This window comes from Sus scrofa, chromosome 8, assembly GCF_000003025.6.
Source record: "Sus scrofa isolate TJ Tabasco breed Duroc chromosome 8, Sscrofa11.1, whole genome shotgun sequence".
Taxonomy (NCBI): domain Eukaryota; kingdom Metazoa; phylum Chordata; class Mammalia; order Artiodactyla; family Suidae; genus Sus; species Sus scrofa.
This window is the reverse complement of record NC_010450.4, coordinates 16,095,064-16,118,419: the sequence shown is the minus strand read 5'-3', so window position 1 is coordinate 16,118,419 and position 23,356 is coordinate 16,095,064. Positions and strand designations below refer to the sequence as shown.

Sequence of the window (23,356 nt, the reverse complement as noted above, 5' to 3'; positions counted from 1 at the left end):
TATTGAAACATCCATAGAATCACAATTTTATCATCTTCAGGTTGCTCTTGACTTTTCTTTGAATTTGCATTCCAAGGTGGAAGTTAGCTTAGGTTGCTTTGATTAGCAAAGTTTTGTGTTTATGTGAACTCAGGAGATACTAAATTTAAAAGATTCCTGCCCCAAACCCAAGGATTCTGTGACTCTGTGTTGAAGGTGGGGACCAAACAAGGTCTGTGTTTTACATATGCATTCCAGGTAGTTCTGATAAAAATAGGCCAAAGGCTATACTTTGAGAAAAACTGGGGAGGAGTATGGATCTCAATAAAGTATTACTCTAATTAAGGTTAAAATATTTCTAAATGAACACTTTAAAATTGCTATACACTTGTAGGATATTGTTTTTATATTCTTAATAATCACATGCATTTTTTTGGGCAGGTGTTTGCAACACTGCATAATAGTAAAATTAGCTTGAGTAAAGGTAAATAACTTGATATTCAATTCTACGGACAAATTAGAATCTAGTTCTTTACTGTCTTCTATGGCCCATTAGAAAGTGGGAGAAAAAAATCTAGCACAAAGAAAATAAGCTGGAGTTCTTGTGGTGGCTCAGTGGGTTAAGAACCTGACGTAGTGTATGTGAGGATGAGGGTTCAATCCCTGGGCCTCACTCAGTGGATTAAGGATCTGGCATTACTGCAAGCTGTGGCATAACTAGCAGATGTGGCTAAGATCTGGCATTGCTGTGGCTCAGATCTAGCATTGCTGCAGGTGCGTTTGGACCCCTAGCCTGGGAACCTCCATATGCTTCAGGGACAGCTATAAAAAGAAAAAGAAAGAAAATAAGCTAATATAAATTTTTTCTGCTCACAGTTTTCAGCCTAATTTTGTGGAAGAATGGGCTTTCAGACACATTGGGCCCTCTCTTTATAATCTATGAGTAAATCTGTGACTGGGGAGAAGGCAACTTTCCTTCCGCTGGCACCTCAGTCTCCTCTCTAAGTTCTTCATGCTGTTACAGAAACCCATTTCTATGCCCACAGGCTCAGCCATCTCTCTCTTTATCAGGACTCTTCAATGTGTTTTTATTTTCTTTAAGTACAACACATGCATCTGATTCTTACTTTCAGGACTCTCCATCAGCAAAACACATCTGTTCCCAGCTCCCATAACAATAATAATGAGGCTTTTAGAAAAGGTCCTTGTGAGCAGAGTCCCATTGAGGGAGTATTCATTCAGCTCTTGCTGACATAGCTGCAAGGGACTGCATCCCTAAATTGTGTCGTAAACAATTTTTACTTACCTCTGAATTCTCAAGTATGAAAAGCTATGGCTCTTCTTGAAAACAGAACAAGCAAACAAAAAATAAAAGTTAGAATTTGGAGTTCCCATCGTGGCTCAGTGGATAATGAATCTGATTAGGAACCATGAGGTTGTAGGTTCGATTCCTGGCTTTGCCCAGTGGGTTAAGGATCTGACGTGGCCATGAACTGTGGTGTAGGTCACAGAAACAGCTCAGATCCCATGTTGCTGTGGCTCTGGTGTAGGCCAGCAGCTGTAGCTCTGATTAGACCCCTAGCCTGGGAACCTCCATATGCCATAGGAGTGGCCCCAGAAAAGGCAAAAAGACAAAAAAAAAAAAAAGTTAGAATTTGAGCCCTCTGAGTTTTCAAAAATCCCATAATTTACATTAAATACATATTTCTAGGGATATATTTGAATGTAAATATTTGTATTATCTTGCCTCCTTTATACCAATGTGATACAGAATTCTCATACCTATCAAGAGTTTTAGTCTCATTGTATGACAGTAAGTTATGAATAATTTAATGAATTACTGTATTATCTAGGTACTGCCTAGAATAGTAATTAGATGGGGTTTTGGTTGATTTAGACCTAGGCACATGAAATGGGGGCTTCTCATGCCAGTAGGTTTAATTTTTATTTGCTCTGTATTCTCAAAGCTGTTTCCCAAGTTGATATAGGACTTATTACTGTGTTGGTATGTTCTTAATTCATCAAAGTAGGCATTAGTGATATTTCTGGCATAATAATAGACCTGGCATTGGGTCAGTCCTGTCTAATGGACAACTAGCTAGTCTGATATTTTATCAAGACCCACTTTCAAAACCTGTGACTTTGCCGCAAGGCTCTGCTCTGCTTCTCTCTGCAGCCCCATGGTGAGCTATTTTTAAGCTGCACATGTTTAATTTTGCAATTTGTGACAATTTGAAAAGCATAACAATGTCTATTCCCACTGAGACACATTGAATACACCAAAATGTATTGAGAAGAGAACCATTTGGGGGAAAACTCCATTGTCACAAAAGGGCTTCTCTGGAATCATTGAGTTCTTTCTTCCTTGAAGGGAAGCCAGCCGTTTTCCCTTAATCAGTCATGTTAATTTTTCCATGCTAAGGAGCAATGTGGGTGACCCAAGTGTATTTAAGCCTAGCTTTAACCTTAACTTAGACTTCTCAAGAAAAGCTGGTCAGAAAAGTAAATAAAATTTCAAAATATAATTAGGAAAAATACATGTTGAAATGAGCCTGCATGTTCACATTCCCCTGTAACTTACTTAACAAGACCAGTGGTTGCTTGTGAAATCATCCCGTATCATGTGACCTTTGGTTTTTACTACGTGATATTTCAGTTTGCCTTTAAAGTAAATTTAGCTGTGACTGTACTGCAAGAAACTTTAGCCTCTGTATCATATGTGCTAAAAGGCTAACTAGTTTGTTCATCTAGAAAACCCTTGAGCCTTCTTGAGTTGTGAAGTTCACTCACATTTCTCTGTGAATGACAGTGGCACTTCTGAAATGTTAAGGACATTTATTATTTTTGAACATGCCGCCTTGATTATTGATATTATGGGAGGTAATGGTTGTATTAATCCAAATTAGCTGATAATTAAGGGCATTTTTCTTTTTTTCTTCCCTAATTCTCTATGACATTTTATATTTATTTTCCTAATGATGTCTCGTATGTTCCGGAGGATAGCATTAAGCCACAATATTTTCCCTGCACACCTCCCGCAGTAAATAGACACAGGCAGTGGGTTCACTAACAAAATTGGTGATGAATAGTCACTTTTCCTAGAAGAAAATAGTCAGGTGGGTGCTCTGGGCTTTAACATTAAAAATGAGCCTTAATGGATGATATCAAGAAAGTTCCCCAACAGAATGGTTTGTAGAGTTATTGACTGGCTGTCCAGAGGCCACAAAAAGATGCATATACAGAGAAGGTACCTGTATGGGTCCTCTAGGTATCCACATGGTTCACTCTTGCACCCGCTTCAAATCTTTGCTCAAATATCATCTCACCTTTCTGATCACCTCCTTTTTATTGCACCACCCTACTCTCCCTCCACTCAGCATACTCAATTCTCTTTGTCCCATCCTATTGTCTTTTCTTCCCACTGTAATGTAAGTTCCACAAGTCACTGGTTTTATCCATTTGGTTCACTTGTATGTAGTCAGAACCTGAAAAGGTAATGCTTAGTCGGTGCTAAAAACGTATTTACATTTTTCATTCCATTTTAAGTGAACTTTTTATTTTGGTAATTATAAATTCACAGGCAATCATAAGAAATGATACAAAGATATCTATGGTAAAGTATTTAGTTTCCCCCAATGGTAACATCTTACAAAACTCTAGTAGAATATCACCACTGGGATATTGACATTGATACAGTCAATGTCAGTTGAGGACATTTCCATCATCATAAGGATCTATCACGTTGCACTTTTATGACTACATTCACCTCCCTCTGGCCCTTCCCCATTCCTAATCTTTGATATTTACTAATCTGTTGCCCATTTTTACAATTTTGTCATTTCAAGAATGTTACATAAATGCAGTCATGCAGTATATAACCATTTTATTTATCTGTGCTTTTTCTTTTCTTTTTTTTAAATTGTATTGGAATATAGTTGCTTTATAATATTGTATTAGTTTTAGGTGTACAGCAAAGTGAATCAGTTACCATATACAGTTATACATAAACATACATTCATTTCCCATATAGGTTATTACAGAATATCGAGTAGATATCCATGTGCTATACAGTAGGCTTGTGTTTGTTATCTATTTTATATATAGTAGTGTGTATATGTGAATCCGTAACTCCTAATTTATCTTTTTCTCCTCCACCTTTCCCCTTTGTTAACCATAAATTTGATTTTCAAATCTGTGAGTCTGTTTCTGTTTGTAAACAAGTTTTTTTGTATCATTTTTTTATTAGATTCCACTTATGAGTGAGATCATATGATACTTATCTTTCTCTGTCTTAGTATACTCCTGGGCATATATCAAGAGAAAACCATAATCCAAAAAGATACATGCACCCCAATGTTCATTGCAGCACTATTTGCAATAGCCAAGAGATAGAAGCAACATAAATGCCCACTTATGGAGGAATGGATAAAGAAGATATGGTACATATATGCCATGGAGTATTGCTCAGCCATAAAAAAGAATGAAATAATGCCATTTGTAGCAACACAAATGAAGCTAGAGATTATCATACTAAGTATATAACCGTTTTAGTTTGGCTTTTTTCACCCAGCATAATCCCCTTGCGATTCATCCAGGCTGTGGATATCAATGTTTCATTCATTTTTTCTTGCTGGTAGGGGTGTATCACTGTCTGTTATCCATTCACTTCTTGGAGAACATCCAGGTTGTTTCCAGTTTGGGGCTCTTCTAGGCAAACACGTTGAAAGCATTTATATAAAGATTTTTGTCTGAACATGTATTTTCATTTCTTTAGAACAAATGCTTGGGAGTGCAATTGCTAGGTTAAATAGTTGTTATATGTTAATTTTCTTTTTTTTAGAGAAAACTACCATATTGTTTTTCAGAATGGCTGTACCATTTTACAGTCCCATCAGCAATGTATGAATGGTCCGGTTTCTCTGCATCCTCACCAGCCTTTTGTCTTATCACTAGTTTTTCATTTTAGCCATTCAGGTTATTTGTATAATGATACCTCACTGTAGTTTTATTTTGCGTATCAATAATGAATAATGGTATCAAATATCTTGCTATGTGGTTTGTTGCTATCTGTATATCTTATTTTGGTGAGATATGTTCATTTAATTAGTTCATATTCTAATTGGGTTGTGTGTTTTTTACTGTTGAGTTTTATAAGTTCCTTACAGATTCTAGATACCAGTCCTTTGTCAGATGTGTAGTTAGAAATACTTTATCCCACTCCAGAGTGTGTTTTTTCAAGTAATAGGGTCTGAGTGAGAGGTGTTTTTGTTTTTTTTTTTTTTTTTTTTTTTTTTGTCTTTTCGCTATTTCTTGGGCCGCTCCCACGGCATATGGAGGTTCCCAGGCTAGAGGTCGAATCGGAGCTGTAGCCACCAGCCTATGCCAGAGCCATAGCAACGCGGGATCCGAGCCACATCTGCAACCTACACCACAGCTCACGGCAACGCCGGATCGTTAACCCACTGAGCAAGGGCAGGGACCAAACCCGCAACCTCATGGTTCCTAGTCGGATTCATTAACCACTGCGCCACGACGGGAACTCCTGAGTGAGAGTTTTTAAATTAGAGGATATCCAACTTAGCAATTTCTCTTTTATAAAGAATGATTTTGGTGTCAAATCTAAAAAAATCTTTGCCTAGCCCTAAACTGTAGAGATTGTATATTTTTCTTAAAGTTGTATAGTTTTACATTTAATTCCACGATCCACTGTGAGCTAATATTTATATAAGATGTGAGATTTTATGCAAGGTTCAGTTTTTGCCAATGGATGCTAATTGCCCCAGAACCACCTGTTGAAAGGCTCTTTTTCCTTTGAATTTCTCTTGATGTCTTCATCAAAAACAATTCATTAAAATAAAATCAATTTGTTGTAGATTAGAATAGTGAGTTAAGTGTCTGACTGTATTGGCTTGGGTTGCTGCAGAGGTTTGGGTTTGATCTCTGGCTTGGAGCAGTGATTTAAAGGATCTAGTGTTGCCATAGCTGTGGAGTTAGGTCACAGCTGTGGCTGGGATTCAATCCTTGGCCCTCAAACTTCCATTTGCCACAGGTACAGCCATAAAATATATATATATATATATATGTTGTGGATAGTTGTGTGGATCTATTTCTAGGTTTTCTATTCTGTTCCATTGAACTATGTGCCCATCTCTCTACCAATACTACAATCTTTTTTTTTTTTTTTTTTTTTTAGCTGCACACATGGCATGCGGAAGTTCCCAGGCCAGAGATCAGATAAGAGCCTCAGCTATAACCTATGCCACAGATGCAGCAACGCCAGATCCTTAACCCAGTGCACCAGGCCAAGGCTTGTATATATGCTACCATAGAGACAATACTGGGTCCTTAAACACTACATCACAAAAGAAGCTCCCAATACCACAATTCTAATTACTGAAGTTACGTAGCTCTTGAATCAGATAGAGTTATTTCAAGACTTAATCTTCTTTTAAAAGATATTTCAGCTATTTCCTTTGTCTCTCCATATAATCCATATAACCTTTTCTATATTAAGAAATAATCTTGCTCAGATTTTGATTGGAATTATATTAAACCTGTATTTCGATTTGGAAAGAATTACTGTGTTAAATCTTCTAATATCTGAACACAGTGTCTCTCCATTTATTTAAATCTTTTATTTCCTTCATCAGAGGTTTTGTAATCTTAAGTATACAAATTTCATGCATGTTTTGTTAGATTTAAACCTAAGCATTTGTTTTTTGAGCAATTATAAATGATTTGTTTTAGTTTTCAGTGTTCACGTTTATTGCTAATACAATAGACTTCTCAGTAGTATAATTAATGCTCAGCTAGTATTCCGTGACCTTGATGAACTCACTATTAACTCCAGGAGTTTTTAAAAAGAATTTTGTAATTCTGCATAGAGTATCATGTCATCCTCAAATAGGATAATTTTATTTTTTTAGTCTGTATGTCTTAAATTTCCTTTTCTTACCTTATTGCACTGGTAGAACTTCCAACACTGTTGAATAATGTTGGTCAAAGTAGACATTCTTGCCTTGTTCCTGATCTTGAGAGTAAAACCATTTAGTCTCTTACTGTTAAGTATAATGTTACCAGTAGGTTTCTGTAGATATGCTTTATCAAGTTGAGAAAGTTGCCCTCTATCCCTATTTCACCAAGAATTTTTTCTTTTTACTATGAATGAATGTTAATTTTGTCATATATTTTTTCTGAATTGATAGATGTGATCATAGGATTAATTTTCTTTAGCTTCTTTTTTTTTTTTTTTTGTCTTTTTTTTGTTGTTTTTGTTGTTGTTGTTTTTGTTGCTATTTCTTGGGCCGCTCCCGCGGCATATGGAGGTTCCCAGGCTAGGGGTCCAATCGGAGCTGTAGCCACCGGCCTACACCAGAGCCACAGCAACGCGGGATCCGAGCCGCGTCTGCAACCTACACCACAGCTCATGGCAACGCCGGATCATTAACCCACTGAGCAAGGGCAGGGACCAAACCCGCAACTTCATGGTTCCTAGTCGGATTCGTTAACCACTGCGCCACGACGGGAACTCCCTTCTTTAGCTTCTTAATATGGTAGATTACATTGATTGGTTTTTCCACATCAAATCAGCCTTGCAAACTTAGAGCCTTGGGCTGAACCCCACTTGGTTGTGGGAGATAATTCTTTTTATATATTACTGAATTATTTTGTTAATGTTTATTAAGGGTTTTGGAGTCTGTATTAATGAGAGATATTTGTAGTTTCCTTTTTTTGGGGGTATTGTCTTTATTAGGATAATACAGGGTTCATGAAATGAGTTAGGAAATGTTACCTCCTTTCTATTTTCTTGCAGATATTATGAAGAATTGGTGTTAATTCTTCTTTACATATTTGATAGAATTCTCTAATGAAACCATGTGGCCTGAAGATTTCTTTTTGGGGGAATTTTTAAATTTTAAATTTAATTTACTTAACAATTACAGGGCTGTTTAAGTTATCTATTTCATGTCTGATAGATTTTTTTTTCTAAAAATTTGTGCATTTCATCTAAATTGTCAAATTTATGTCTATAGAGTTATACATGGTATTTTCCTATTATCCTTTGACATCCTTGACATTGTCAAATTTATGTCTATAGAGTTATACATGGTATTTTCCTATAATCCTTTGGCAGATTTGGTAGTGATATCTTCCTTTTAAATAAGTATTTTTAAGTAAATGGGTTAATGAAAATATATCTTAAATTTTGAATGTATTAAAAATATCTCAGCGCTCCTATGTCCAAAGTAGAACTTTTGACTTTATTAACTCCCATAGACTACCCACAGTATTTCTGTTTTATCAGTTCATTATACTTACCTATCTACTTGTTCAAGCCCCAAACTAAGTCATCCTTAATTCTTCTCTTGCCCTCATTCCCAAATCCTACTCCTTCTGTTTCAGAATGGATCAAGAAATCAACCACCTCTCGTTTCTACTCCAGGCCATTTCCCTTCTAGACCACTGTGGTACTCCTTGTAGTTATTCATTCTTCCATTCTTGCTCCCCTACAATTCATCTTTTACATAGAAGACAGACCGTATAATCTTCCTATCTGCTGGAGTGACTTTCCAGCACACACAGACTAAAACTAAATTCCTTACCCTGACTCCTAAGGCCCTGCACATTGTAGGCTCTGGCTCATAGCCTCCATCTTCCTCTATGAAATCGTCTCCTATGAGTCTCTCCTGACTCTGTGTGCTTCAGTAGCCATACTCTTCTTTCTGTTCCCTGAGGATGCCAAGCTCTTTTCCAGGTTGGGTGTTGTCACAAGCTTTTCATTTCTTTGGCATACTTTTCGCCTCAGTATCTCATGGGTGATGGCTGACTTCTCCTCTATAATTGGTATCCCAGATTAACTCTTTTCTAAGAAATTTTTTCATTGACCATTCAATTTACTTATTTTCTGTTCTGTTAATCTGGTTTCAATAGTCTTCATAGCATTTGTTTATATGTGATGTTTTATTTTTTTGTCTTTTGTCTTTTTAGGGCCACACCCGCAGCATATGGAGGTTCCCAGGCTAGGGGTCTAATTGGAGCTATTGCTGCTGGCCTATACCAGAGCCACAGCAATGCCAGATCTGAGCCACATCTGCAACTTACACCACAGCTCACAGCAGTGCTAGATCCTTAACCCACTGAACGAGGCCAGGGATTGAACCTCATGGTTCTTAGATTTATTTCCACTGTGCCACTACAGGAACTCCTATGTGTGATATTTTCTTATTTAGTCTTCATCAGTTTATTGTTTTCTAACCTAAGGTATAAGTTCTGTGAATGCAGAGGCTTTTGCCTTTCTTACTGTCACATGTCCAGCACCTAGAACCAGGCATGGAACATGACAAGTGCTCAGTGTTTAATTTCTGCATAAGTGAGTAGAAGTGCTGTGCTTAATGTCACCTATACAATAACTTATTTCTCTTTCCAACAAACAAAAGGTCCTGCTACCCATTTTACAGATAAGAAAGTGGGGCTTTCAAATGATTAGTCCTGACTATAGAACTATGCTAGCATATTTCTTCTACCTATTTCACACTTAGGGATACCATTACTCATGGCAAATGCATGTGAGAAAAAACTTTAAGAGAGCATATTGCTAACCTTTGTGTATCAACCTGCTTTTAATCTCAGATGCTAAATTTCTGAAAGTTCCTGGAAAGCTTACTTCAATATTCCACTCGGATGATTATATACCTTTGAGTCTGAGGGAATGCGAGAGAATTATAGAAGAGAGTGAGTTACTGCTAAATCGGTTTATGTCTGTGATTCCAAGAGTGCTTCTTTCTTTATTGTCAAAGAACATCATTTCATGTATAGTATTGTTGGTAAATATTAGTTCTACCTAGAATTGTCAGAACAGCCAGAACAACAGTCAGGAAAACAAAAAGACCTATCTAGTTATTTAAAGTATGGAGGAGAGACATCCATATACACTAAATCTCAAGGAGATAACATGTATACATATACACAAAACAAGCAAAAATAAATAAATAAATGCTCTGGGGTATGAATTAGAATGTAGACGAGTTCCAAAAACTGCCCGAGGTACTCAAGAATAAAACAAGCAAACAAACCAAAAACCACCAAAGACCAAAAAACTGCACCTTCAGAGAAGGCAAGCCTCTAGTTTTCTAGGTTTCATAGCAACTGCCTATCACTCTAACACTGTCTGTAATAGAAAAGTACTTGTGAATATTGCAAACTCTTGTAATTTTTCACTATTAAAATGAGTCAGCTGGTAAGGAGCTAGCAAGTCACATTTTGCCTTTTAGAAATATGAAGAAACTGAGGCAGTCTTTCTCTTAGGATAATGCAGTCAGTTAGCCTTTGGAGCTCTGTTGCCTGGAGGCAAAGTAGAGGGGCTTAAGAGTTGTGGTTTCCAGGCGACTGTATTTTAAAGGAGACAATGATTTTTTTTTTTTTTTTTTTTTTTTTTTTTTGCCTTCTTTCCAAATCCCTGAGCCTGGGCAGTGCAAAAAAACACAGCCAAATTTAGGTAACAGCTTATTTTCCACCTCTGTGCCCATGAAGCAGAATATATGATCTGTGACTAAAGAGTGTTGTCTCTTATTTGGTGGTAAATCTTCAACTCTGTTGAGAATCAGGGTCAGCTTCTCAAAAGAGCCTTTTCCCCATCTAGGCTTTCTGAATCTGACTAACACTGTTTTAGGGAATTGTCTTCTGTCTGACCTTGAATAGCATGCTTTCCCTCTTGCCTTTTGGGTGGGGGGCTGGGGGGGAGATTATTTTGGACCCTGAAATCCCTCCCCGGCAGACCTGATTGCATTAGCAGGCTCCTTTTATGGCTCTCCAAAGGGCTTCAGCCCCAGTGACCTGTCCTCTGTCCCCTCACCTGCTTACATGCTGATTCATTGATGAGCTGGCATCGCAGGCCCCGCCTCCCTCTGAATGGTCTGTGAGGTTGCGGTCGCTCCTGGAGAGGGGGTGCTGAGCTGAGCCACAGTGGGTTACTACAAGTGTGAACCAGCAGCCTATCGGTTGCCACAGAAGGACTTGGTGACCACACAGAGAAGCAGCCCTTTCTTACCACCCTGTGCCTCTTCTCTCTGTATCTGGTTTCTCTTTAAAGGAATTTCTGATTCAGGCAGTAACAGCTAATTCCACAGGAGTTGTAAGGCAGCCTGTGACATAAACTGAGACAGAAGTTTCCCCTCAGAGACTGTCTTTTTTTTTTTTTTTTTTTTTTTTAATATTGGCAAAGACTTCTGGCTCTCCTCAGAGGAATACCTTGTTGCTTAAGATGAGTGGCTGTAGAAAACGGTGTAAACGTGAAATATTGAAATTTGCCCAGTACCTCCTCAGACTGTTAACAGGTTCTCTTCATACAGGTAATGACTATTTTTTTTAATAGAGGCTGGTGGAGCGTGGTGCCAAAGTTGAAATGGAATAGGGAAGACTCACTATTTCTGTGTTGTGTTTATTTTTCATGTTGTCAATAAAATACAGTTGTGAGTGTTTGCTGAGATTCACGTTTCTAAAAATGTGTGCAGTGCAGCTCTAATTTGGGGATAGAACTGGATTCTGTGGATGTATCTTTTATGTCTTTTTGGCAGTGTTGCTGTTGAATGTGCCTCAGTCTAAGGAAGCGGTATCTGCAGAGTAGAAAGATTTTTTTTTTAAATGCATGGTCGTGTGAGGGGTTTTTTCCTCTCTCCTGCCTGCTGCAGTTTGCTGGAAAATCACAAAGCTCTTCTTCCTGCAGGTATTTAGAAATTCTCTAGAACTCTTTGATCATTATAATCCATAGATTATTGCTAGTATTTGATTATAGAGCTTAGCAGTGAAAGAGTTAAGGCCATTTCTTTTGGATTTCTGAATTCCTTGCAAAATGTGAGCACAATGTGAAAAACAGCTAAAGAGTATAATGTCCATGAGAGCTTTGATATTTGTTTCGTTGCAGTAGATTTCAATGTTTAACATGTTGCATGATGGAAATAGAAACTCTATTTAAATCTAAGTGTTGATAGAAAATATTTTTAAGATGTTCCATAATTATGAACTTAAATAGCACTTTTGCTGCCCACGGAATTCCAAGGCAATGCCATCGTGAAGATAGTGACAAGTGAGACCAAAACTGCTTTGACTCTGATAATAGATATTTTTAATGGATCTGCAAACTCCTGAGGAGTAAAGCTTGGTTGATATAATATCATACTATGATTCTGGCCATGAGCAATTATTGTTAGCTTTATTTTTTCAACTTATATGTGTCTTCTTTAATCTAAATCATGAAAAAGAAGAGTTGCTAAAGAAACCTAGACATTGTGATGCAAGGTTGAGAGATGAATTTGAGCAACATTTTCCCTGGGAAATTAACTCTGTATGATGAATAGCAGAACTGAAAACACAGTTATTAACAACCTGATCTGGAAAAACAGTTTTGAGGGAGTAACTGTGAAAATCAAAAGATTTCTGAGAGCATTATTAAGTATTAATAAGTACATTAATAGGATGCTTATCAGATGCTTATCTTTTAGCACTGTAAATTGCGGTGGCTTTTAATGCTTTTCAGAATAATCATTGAGAGTAGGTACCCAACTTTGGTTAACTTTGTGGCTCTTTTGTATTTTTCACCAAGTATTTATACTTCGATACTTCGTCCCAGTGTGACTTTGCTGTAGCATGTCAATTGTGATTAATTATATCAATATGATATTTGCTTTAAACCCTCAGTAAGGATGGTGTGCCACTTATGAAGCTATATCTTACTAGACAATGCTCAATAGGTTATCTTTCATCTTGCTATAAAATTAGAGAAATATTTTATAAAATAAAGCTTTCCATGAGGTTTCCATGGTAGTGTAATTTCCTCTTTGATAAGGCAGTTTTAAGGTCCTACCTGTTTCTTACTGGATTTGGGTGCATTGTTCTACCTTTTTTTTGCATGACCTGTTTTTGTGTAGTTTTCTGAAACTTCTGATTTCAAAGAATTTTATGAAGATGGTAAAGTGTTGTGACGTCATAAACCATAAGCATTGAATCCCAAATGTTGTGGTTGTCTAATGACTGTATGGTAATGTATAACATGAAATTTATGGAAAACTAGTATAGCAGAAATATTTTAAGCCTCATTTAATGCATATTTAGAAATCAATATAGGTAGGATTTCTTCTCTTCTTTCTGAGCCACAAGGAGAAAAAAAAGAACTTTGAGAAATAGGGCAGAATATTATAAGGTAGTAAGATAGATTTATAACCTGGGAAGTATGATTAAAGCAACTTGTTTCTTGCAAAATTCTTTTCTGCTCAGTTTCTAATATTCAGTGTTGTAAAATCCAGCCAGAATCTTTACAACTGCTCAAAATGCAACTTAAAAAAGACAATTTCTGCATTTACTAGATGCTGTGATAATATACACTGTTCATATTGCAGAATCTAATGTAAAATTCATTAGAGCACTTTCAAGTCCCTTAGCTAGTAATTAATGAAGAAGTAGGAAGCAGGGTTGAATTAGTTTTAAAAATTTGCTTTAAGGTTGGATATGCAATCAGTTGCTAATTGTATCCTGAACAATCAGCATATGTCTTTGTAGTTATCAAAAATTTAAAACAATATGAATATTCCTTGGATGACTCTTTGCTTTTATTTCTTATTTTACCCACAACCCCTTTATCTTCACTTTTTCAATTAAAGATGTGATCTAAAGAAATAGTGACTTTGTTTTACATTTGAAAACAGGTTATTTCTGAAATACGTAACCTGTATTGTTGGCACTTTCCTTCCATTTGATATCAAAATGCCCCTGTCTTTACACAAACAGAAAATTTGAAGTGCAAAGAAATTTTCATGGGCACACACTCTCCTTTGATATGTCTTATTAGTGTTATCACACGTCAGAGGAAAGCAGTTTCCTTTTCAGAGAGCTTTTCATATGCTTTGGCAATGCCAAAGATTGCTTATAAATAAATAATTTAAAAGTAGTGATTTTTTTCTAAAATAAGCTTCATATTAGAGAGTGCAAATTCAGTAGTAGATTTGTCCAGATAAAATAAGATGCTTTTACTTTACCATAAGCTTTTTCCATATTTCTATCATGGCAAATCATTTTCCAAAGACTGGATTATACAAACACCTATATTGGCCTTATTTATCATGAACGTATAAGCATTTTTAAAGATTCTTTTGTATACAATAAATCTCAGAAATCCGTATGCAAATGTGAAAAGTTAATGGCTACTGTGTTCAATGTAGTGAGGTGTCCTATAGGATCAGTTATCCTAATTCCTTCTCAAATTGAGACCTGCCTCTCCTTGTACCATATTATATTCAAATCCAGATGGGGGTCAGGTGTATATTTCTGTACATCTAAAGAAATGATGACTTAGGAGAATTCTAATACGACATCAGTAATAAGAGACTTATTCTATGGATTGGCCATTTGTGTACCATAGGAACCCACAGAACACCCTGTCAGATAAATGCTGACCCATTTAAAAGGGTGGGTAATAGTATAGATAATAAGTTTTAAACTTTCTTCTGCATGTGAGATTTAGTATTGAAATGCTTTATGTATTTGGGGGGGGGAGGTTGTTTGGACATGTATCAACTTTCTGCTTCTAGTTTTCTTGAAAAATCAAGACCTGAACACATTTTCCTATTAGCAGGTATTCCAAAAACCTATGTCTGAGGTGGCTATTGCCTGGAGCTTTGTTTCAGGCTTAAGAGTCTGAAAACTACAGGGGCTGCGGAAGTTCACCTCTCCATCTGAAGGAAACAAAAGCAATTCAAAGCAAAGCACTCTGTTAAGCTTTCAATGGCTGTTGAATTAGTGGGTTAAAGTACTTCACGTTTATTAGAATTATATTATTGAAAGTGTGACATAAACATTCATCATTTCATCAAGTAGAGAACTTTAGATTAGAGAGAGAGAGAGCACATCTGTTTCGCAAATTGGCAAACATTTGCTTCCAGCCTTATCATTGAGGAAGGGACTGTGGATCTAACCATTCACTAGGCTAGTGACTGAAAGATCTTTTTTAATGTTGCATTTTTAAAGTGTAAAAGAGAAAATAAAGGATGACGCTTAGCAAAATAAGAGACTTAGGAAAGCCTGTTTCTAGCTACGCACACTTGCTTTTTTCAGGCCCTTTCTTTTCCCCTGCTGATTTCAAATCACAGGATCAGGTTTTTGAGTCCCCTCTGACCTCCTCTTCTACCCCTCATCCCTGCTCCATCTGAACACAGGGCCCACACATCTCATGCAAAGATGTGTTCCTGAAGACCTCACATGATTAAAAATTCACAAAACTCAGGTTTCATCCTGGCAAAAGGTGACAGGTGTTTTTCTTTCCTGGTTCTCCTGGCCCTGACATGAGACAATTGAATAAACAGTTTATTTTCACTTGGCCTGCCACCTCTCAACGTATGCTATTCTTGATTACATTTTTATTTTTTAATTCATTCGAGCCTTGCTGATAAAGGGAGATCATTTTTCTTATAGCACTATGTAACATTTCCATTATTGAAATGCGCATAATATGCCACCATGTTATGCTCAATTTTCTTGTGCTCCTTCTATTGAAACCTGCCCTCAAGTAAGAAGAAAGCAAAAGAGGATGTTTATTCTTGACTGCCAAGGAACATATGTAATTGTGTTGCCCGCCCAGCAGAGTTTACATTTTCAGTTTTATCGGTAGAATTTTTTTGGCCTCTACTAATGAGTTTGACTTTTCATGCAGAAGTAAAGGGATATTTTGAGGGATTCACCTTCTTTCCTAATCTCAAATTCTGCCATTGCTGCCAGAGCTCATTAGAGGAGCTGTAGGTTTGATGGGCACAACACCCCTATAGGCAGAATACTGGTTGCCCCTTCCGTTTCAGAAGAAAATCTGCATGTGAATGCTTAATAACCTGGTAGTTTATGTTTTTTACTGCATCATTAGTATGTTAGGTAAAACTTGTAGGGCTTAAAGACTCTTCCAAAGAGGAGACTGTTTTGATCATTATGAGAACTTCCAAGTAGTAAGTGATCTGACTTCACAGTCTTAGTCATGTTACATCTTTAAAACTCACTTCTTGACTAATTGACAAGATGCATCATGTGGTCTCAAGAGGAGAGCTAATATTCATTGAAGGAGCTCTGATTTGCCCCTGCTGGCTAAGGTAATCAGACCTTTCTTAGCCAAAACTTCGGCAATTACACATCAGCGCTTCATTTAAATACACTAAGAAATATCGAAGTTTCACAGTTTGGGATAAAGGCTCTTGAGGATATTATGCATTGATTGTAATAAGTATCAGTTATGTTCCTGGCAGGAAAGAGATCTCAGGAAAATGATATAATTCTAAAATAATAGTAAGGATGATGGGAGGCGGTCAACGGTAAGGAAGGGAACAAGGGGTAAGGTGTGCTCGAGTAGCAGCAGGCCACTGAAGGCACAGGGGTGGGGCCCATTTCTGAAGCCTGAATGGGGAAACTGTGTGCAAAGACTGCCTGACAGATGTGGCCATTCATACAGAGACACAGCCAACCCATGGAGACCTGACAGGAAGGGAGCTCTGGGAAAAAAAAAGAAAGAAGAAAGGAAAGGAAGGAAGGGAGAGAGGGAGGGAGGGATGGAGGAAGGAAAGGAGAAGGAAGGAAGAAAGAAAATTACTGACTTCTTCATCCAACCTTCAGACTTTTGCTAGTGCTTCCATTGGCGGACCCCACCCCAGAAGCCAATAGCAAAACTACTCTATGTAGAAGAAATATGCTCATGGCCATACTTATTTTTATATTCACCCACTGACAAGGCTTTCTTTGTTTAAAATTACTAACATTGGTCACGTTGCTTACCTTCAAAAGATATTGAAAGGGGCACAAGCAAGCTAATCATTTCCCTGGGGTAACTTGCAAAGCTCCTGTCAATCTACCACATCTTTCACTATCGTTTATCTTTACTTTGATCGTATGACTTCGGTCCCAAATTCCACTGTGTTTCTTAAACTTCTAAGTGAAATAAACATGCACCCTCTAACAAATGGACTCTGTTTTCTGAGGAGATGTCACTATCATCAGCCCCAGTAAACAACACATGAACACAATGTCATGTTTGCTGTAGAGGTCGGTGGTATTACAGCTCAGGATGATGTGGTTATGGCTTGTGCTTGCTGAGAATGATGAAGGATTTTCTTTCATAAAGTGTATTTTCTCTCCTACCTTCTTTTTCCAGGATTGGGATACACTGTGGGTTGGGATGAAGGGATTAAGATTTGAGGAGCTGCCCTTTTTCTGTGGAGGATAGCAAAGTCCAGCTGGCCATGATGGAAATCAGCATTGATATATTTTTTTCAGTATATGCCAAAAGAATCGAAAAACAAGTTTTAATGAAGCCTCTGCCTACTCTTGTCCCTTTCTTCTACCTGATAGAGATACTGCAATAACATCAGAATGTCTCAAGATGTTCTTTATGTGGGACCATTGTTTACTTTTTAAAAAGTAAACCCATAGGACTTTCCAGCAGATCAACCTATAATAATAGCTGAGGACGGCCAACCTGCTATTGTTTTCAAAGACAGTGTGTTACAGAGCTGAATGAGTGGCTGGAATAAGGGAGAACTATGCCAAGTGTTGCTTGGAGGAGTTGTGAAATAAAATTCATGTTTTATGGCAAGACAAGAAAAAATTTCAACATAAATACATTCTTCTCTGCCCTTTGGCCTCCTCTCTCCCCCCACTGGCCATTGTATATCAATATTATGCATTGACCAGACCTCTCCCATCAGCAGGAATACCTGCTCAACCATAAAGAATAACATTCTCCTAGCATCAGCATGACAACTCCTTAAAAGAAAGCATTCCTTCTTGATCTTATAAGGAGTCTCATGACCCATCAGGATGCCACTTAGATCTGGATTATGTAAACTGTCAATAATATGCCATTCGTTGTGCATCCTTACATATCTGTGCTTTGATTTTTAACCAATGGAAAAGCCCTTAGAGCTTTCTGAGGTGCTTTGCCTGGGTTATAATCTTCAAATTTGACTCGAATGAAACTTTCCAATTCTTTCTTCGATGAACTGATTAAATGTTCATCAACAGAGTAAACTCTTAAAAAAAGACATTCTATCATTTGATACCCTTCTTTATGGGTTTCATGTCTGGCTTACTATCTGACTCTGTTTTTTCCTCTAATGTCTTTTCATCATAGTCTTAATGACCGTAATATAAATATATTGCATTAAAAACAAACAAACAAAAATTCTTAGCATGTGTTCCAGGAGAGCTATCCTCTCTGCTCACCCCACAGCTAAGCTTCTGGAGGGTAACAACACACGTAGGGGAAGACTTAGAAGCCTTGTATTAGATTTCCAGCTCTGTCTTTAATTCTGCCATTGTGAAGGTCATCCAGCTGCTATGGGCTGGACCAACACATCTGTAACATGGGGACATTCCTCTGTACACACCTGTTGCTGGCAAACATTCAACAAATAGGTAATTTTTATCATCATTATTGATCTCAAGGATGTTCTGTTTTGTTTTGTTTTGTTTTTTTAATAAATTTTCCCTAAAGGTAATTGGATACTTAGTCCTTATTATGTTGCCTAGTAATTAGGGATAAATATAAAGTAACCTGTATAAATGACTGCGCTTTAAAAACCTTTTTGCCTTTTATTATGTTAGTTTTCAGTAACTGCACTTGCCATTTATTGATTCAACTAAAAATGTTTAAGTGGTTGTTAAGGGCCGAGCCTTATGTCTTTTGTAAGCTATTTCTTCATGATTCCCACCTGCCCCATGTTACTCTGCTAGTGCAGCGGGTAGATGCTGGCCGGTTAACTCAACAAACCAACATGTGCAAAGATTTCTAAAAGCGGAGGCAGCTGTCTCTTGTGGTTTTTGCCAAGGAGAGGCAAGGAGAATGAGCAACTTAAGTAGGCAGTAAGCCTTTAAAAGATGTTCCTCTGAAAAAATTAGAGGGAGAGAAGCCGATGAGAGGGGAGCCAAACAAGGAAGATGAGAAAGAAGCTGGGAGGGAGAGGATCAGTGGGGTTATTTACAGGGGAAGAAAGTTTTTCTAAAAAGCTCAGTGTGCACACTACCAGATTGTTCTAGAAACTACCAGCAAAGCCCATCAGAAGCTTCTCTTCCTTGTCCAAGGAGTTGCTCCTGTGGCTTACTTGGCAATCAGGTAGTGCTTGTGACGGTCCATCGCTTAAGCACATGTTCAGCCTGTTTCTCCCCCTCCCGTGGATCTGTCTTCCCTCTCTGATGCACACTGATTTTGTTGCCTTTTGAGCTCTCACAGGACATGTTGTCTATCCTCCTTTGTTCAGCACTTAGGCATCAGTCCTGTATTATTTCACAGATTCAACTGTTAGAGTTGTATTTCAAGTAGACTTGAGTCTTCTAAGTGACTTAAAAATATTTAATTCTCCAGCTCTCCCCTAACGCAGTGTTTACTATATGTCTGTTCAAAAATGTAGATTTGGGGGGAGGCTATTATGACTAAGTAACAGTTTCTTTATCCATGTAATTTAATATGTTCCTTTCTGACTCCCGTTATAGGACTTAAGCTATACCATTTGTGTGTCCTATCAGGAGCCTATCCCAGGTGCCAAACCTAGGATGTGATGGGACTGAAATATGAAATGAGCAATTCCCTTGTGGTGCAGTGGGTTAAGGATCCGGTGTCATCACTGCAGTGGCTTGGATTGTTGCAGTGGCACAGGTTCAACCCCCAAAATTATAAAGCTAGATTTGGCAGAACCCAAACCGTATCTTTGTTTCACTATACAGTTCTCTCTCCTCAAACTCCAACTCAAACTCACTATGTGATGACTTAAGGTCTCAGCTCAACTATCATCTTATTAAGTCATTTCCTGATCATCCTATTCCAAACAAACCCTCCTATAATGAGATTCTTTTATATCACTGTTTTCAAATTTCTTTTACAGAGAGGGTGACCAAAACTGGAGCACTTTAGAAAGTAAAAGGAGGCAATCTTAGTAATCATAGCAAGAAAGGAGACACAAACCCAGACTGTCCCAGACAAACTGGGATGTATGATCACCTTCTCCATGGAACTGACCGTGATCTAAAATAATTTAGGCTGGGAGTTCCTATTGTGGCTCAGCAAGCTCCCAACCCAACCAGTATCCATGAGGATGTGGCCTCACTCATGGGTTAAGGATCCAGTGTTTCTGTGGCTGTGATGTAGGTTGGCAGCTGCAGCTCCTATTTGATCCCTAGCCTGGAAACTTCCATATGCTGCAAGTGCAGCCCTAAAAAGCAAAAAAGCAAAAAAAAAAAAGAAAAAAAAGATGATTTATAAAGGTCTGTAAACTTGGATGTCAACTTTTTAAGGATCTTGTTTGTTTTGTTCATTACTATAGTCCAGTGTCTAGACCACGCCTAGTTCATAATAAATGTTTAATAACTAGTCTTTGGATATTTGAGTAAATTGCACACCAGTGTTTTTTGGGGACACAGCTACATCTTCTACCTCTGTTTCTCTATATGTCTTCCCCAAAGTGGGTAGGATTGTGATTGTTTGCTCGTATCACTCCTTCTGATCTCAGCCACGTCAGCTACTCATTCTAATCTCTGCTGTGGTTCTGCTGCTTTCTTATCTCTGCCCAGTACTTCTTCCCATTATAGAAACTGCTGTTGATAATCCAGAGCCCTGAAAGTCTGAATTCTCTCTAACTGTACACGGAGGAGGTATAAATGCACATTTTAAAACAGGGGTAGGAGCCGTATATATTCTCATTTGTTTCAAAAATCATATATATGAGTGTCCTATGTATGAAGTTCTCTGTATTTGTATTTCTCATTTTTCTACAGTGAACATAGTATATGTATAATGACTGCATTTTAATGTTTTAAAAAATAATAATATAGAAATTTGTAGATTCTTTCAATCTTTATAGTAAACCTTCTGGAACAAAGAGATGTCACCTTGGATATACTGTAATTATATACATAAGTAAATATAATTGATTATATAATTAATTTTTAATTACAGAATTATATACATAAAATCAGTATTTCAGTTGATCTGTTTTCTAACTTCAGTTTTCTACTCCAGCTTGTGTATAACTCTGAGAAAGTTCAAAGTCCCCCTAGCTCAGTATTATCACCTCTGTAATGGGAGGATTTCCACTTTGCAAAGTTACTAGGTTGGGGTAAGAGACTTAAAACCTACCGGATCAATCATGTTCCTCTTCTGTTCCTTGAGTTACACAGAGCCTGTTTTATTATGGGGTATACATAAAAGAGTTTCCTAACCATTTTAGAATTCCCTGAGCCAAACAAAAGCCAAAAGGTTTCAAAGAACTATGAAGCCAGTTCTATAAAAGGCTTTTAGAACTTTAAAGATCAGTTTTATGCTGTGTCTACTAAAGATCCCCCAGGGAAACTATACAGCCAACTTCTGGGCAAATGCCCAAATACATGCAAATGAGCCATTCAGTGATGTTCTCCTAGCCCATCTCCAAGTAAAGGCACAGTCTGTGATCTTGGAAGGTTATGGAGCTTGTTCAAATTCAAAACAGTGAAAGTGCACAACACAATGACAGTGACAGCAGCAACATCATGTAGATTATATCACTTATATAAATAGTTATGTTGGAATATTCTATTTAACACAGGTTAAATCTCAATAGACTGCAAACATGTGGTCTGATTTTATTTTCATTTTTTAAAATTTTTTATTGTTTTATTTGTTTTGTGCTTTTTAGACCTGCACCCATGGCATATGGAGGTTCCCAGGCTAGGGGTCAAATCGGAGCTACACTTGCCAGCCTATGCCATAGCCACAGCAGCACCAGATCTGAGCCGCATCTGTGACCTACACCACAGCTCACAGCAATGCTGGAACTTTAACCCACTGAGCGAGGCCAGGGATCAAACCCACAACCTCATGGTTCCTGGTTGGATTCCACTGCGCCACCGTGGGAACTCCTGACCTCTTTATTTTCAGAAGAGAATATTGAGGTCGAGGTATTCAAGTGATGTTCCAAGATCAGGAGAGCTGATTAGCCCTGTTACTAGTCCATTACACTACAGTTCCAGAAGGCATTGTTCTCCCAACCTTAACATTGCGATAAGTGCCTGTGGTGGTATCTTGGCCTGATAGAAATTCTGGTTTTGGCAGCCAAGAAGACCCAAACTTAAATCTTAGTACCATCTCATTTTAGCAGGTGATCTTGGGCAGGTTGACATTCTTCCTGTTTCTGACTTAGAAAAATTAAGTGATCCCAATTCAGATTGCCACCAGATACTTTTTTAAAGCCAACATTTTTAAGGACAGAGTTGGGATCAGTACTCATTCAGGTAGTCCTAAGCCTTGTCTTGGATATTGATAAGCCAGTGCAGAGTATAACAAGTAACATCATTCAGTTATTTTGGAGTCCTAAGAAAAGGTCAAAGTGTGTTCAATTTATATCAATTTAAAATTTCCGAAAAGCAAATAGAATATGTAACTCAAAAGATGTCTTTCAAAAATAATAAAATTGAAAATCTGTGTTCTTGAAGGGTTATACTTATGTTTTAATGCTTCCTTATTAAAAAAAAAATCCTCTTTGAGCTAAAAATGCCACATTACTTGTATGTTACTCCAAGATATATGACAGAGATATTTTTGCTAAAAATTCATGAGTCTGAAGTCCTTACATTTTTAAAAATTTGAAATTTAGTAAAGCCTTTTTTTTCCCCTCACCAGAGCATAAAATTAATGTTATAACCATCTTGCCTATTTCCTGGGGTATGAAGTATAGTACAATTAAAAAACAACAGTGAAAAGTATAAATTGTATACTTCAGAAGTCAGTACTAAGAACCTACTGATTTCTTAAATTCTTTATGAAATATAATGATATGGGAGGTATGCATAAATATTAAAATCCTATCTTATGAAAGTCTATTTAATGTAATCCATTAATTTATGTTTTAAGACTTCAGTTATTACAAATAAGATCAATCTTGGAGAATTACTTTATTATAAAATATGAATTTAACTGTATCACCTCTCTAAAGACCTTTACAAATATAGTCAAATTCTGAAGTACTGAGGGTTAGGGCTTTAACATATCAATTTTAAGAGAATTCAATCAATTCATAACTGGGCAGTTAAAATTTAAACATAGCGGTGAGGATAGACTCTTTGAGGAAAGGCATTAGATCAAAATCTTGAAGCAGGAAAGAAAGCCATGGAAACATGAAATAGGTTCTAGGCAGAGATACCAGCCAGTGCAAAGGCCCTGGGGCAGGGTTGTGTTCAAGGAACAGAAAGCAGATTAGTTAGCTGGAACTGAGCAAAAATCAAAGAATTACTGAAGTAATTGGAGATAAAGGCAGAGAAACAAAAAAGATCAGAGTATATAACTTTTTATGTAGGCCATGGTAAAGACCTGAACATTTGCTCTGGGTGGAAC

General features: G+C 37.4%; 1 protein-coding gene across 2 annotated transcripts in view; it reads left to right on the top strand.

The window, feature by feature from the left end:
• Positions 1-23,356, top strand: part of KCNIP4 (potassium voltage-gated channel interacting protein 4) — a 1,134,443-nt gene that overhangs the window by 227,939 nt on the left and 883,148 nt on the right. The window contains exon 1 of one of the 2 annotated variants that reach the window (XM_013978556.2): positions 11,194-11,327. The exons of the other annotated variant lie outside the window; for it this stretch is intronic. Coding sequence (XP_013834010.1) covers positions 11,240-11,327 — 88 coding nt within the window. The 5' untranslated portion in view covers positions 11,194-11,239. Of the gene's footprint in view, positions 1-11,193; positions 11,328-23,356 lie in introns of those variants that run through there. 2 annotated transcript variants of the gene reach the window in all.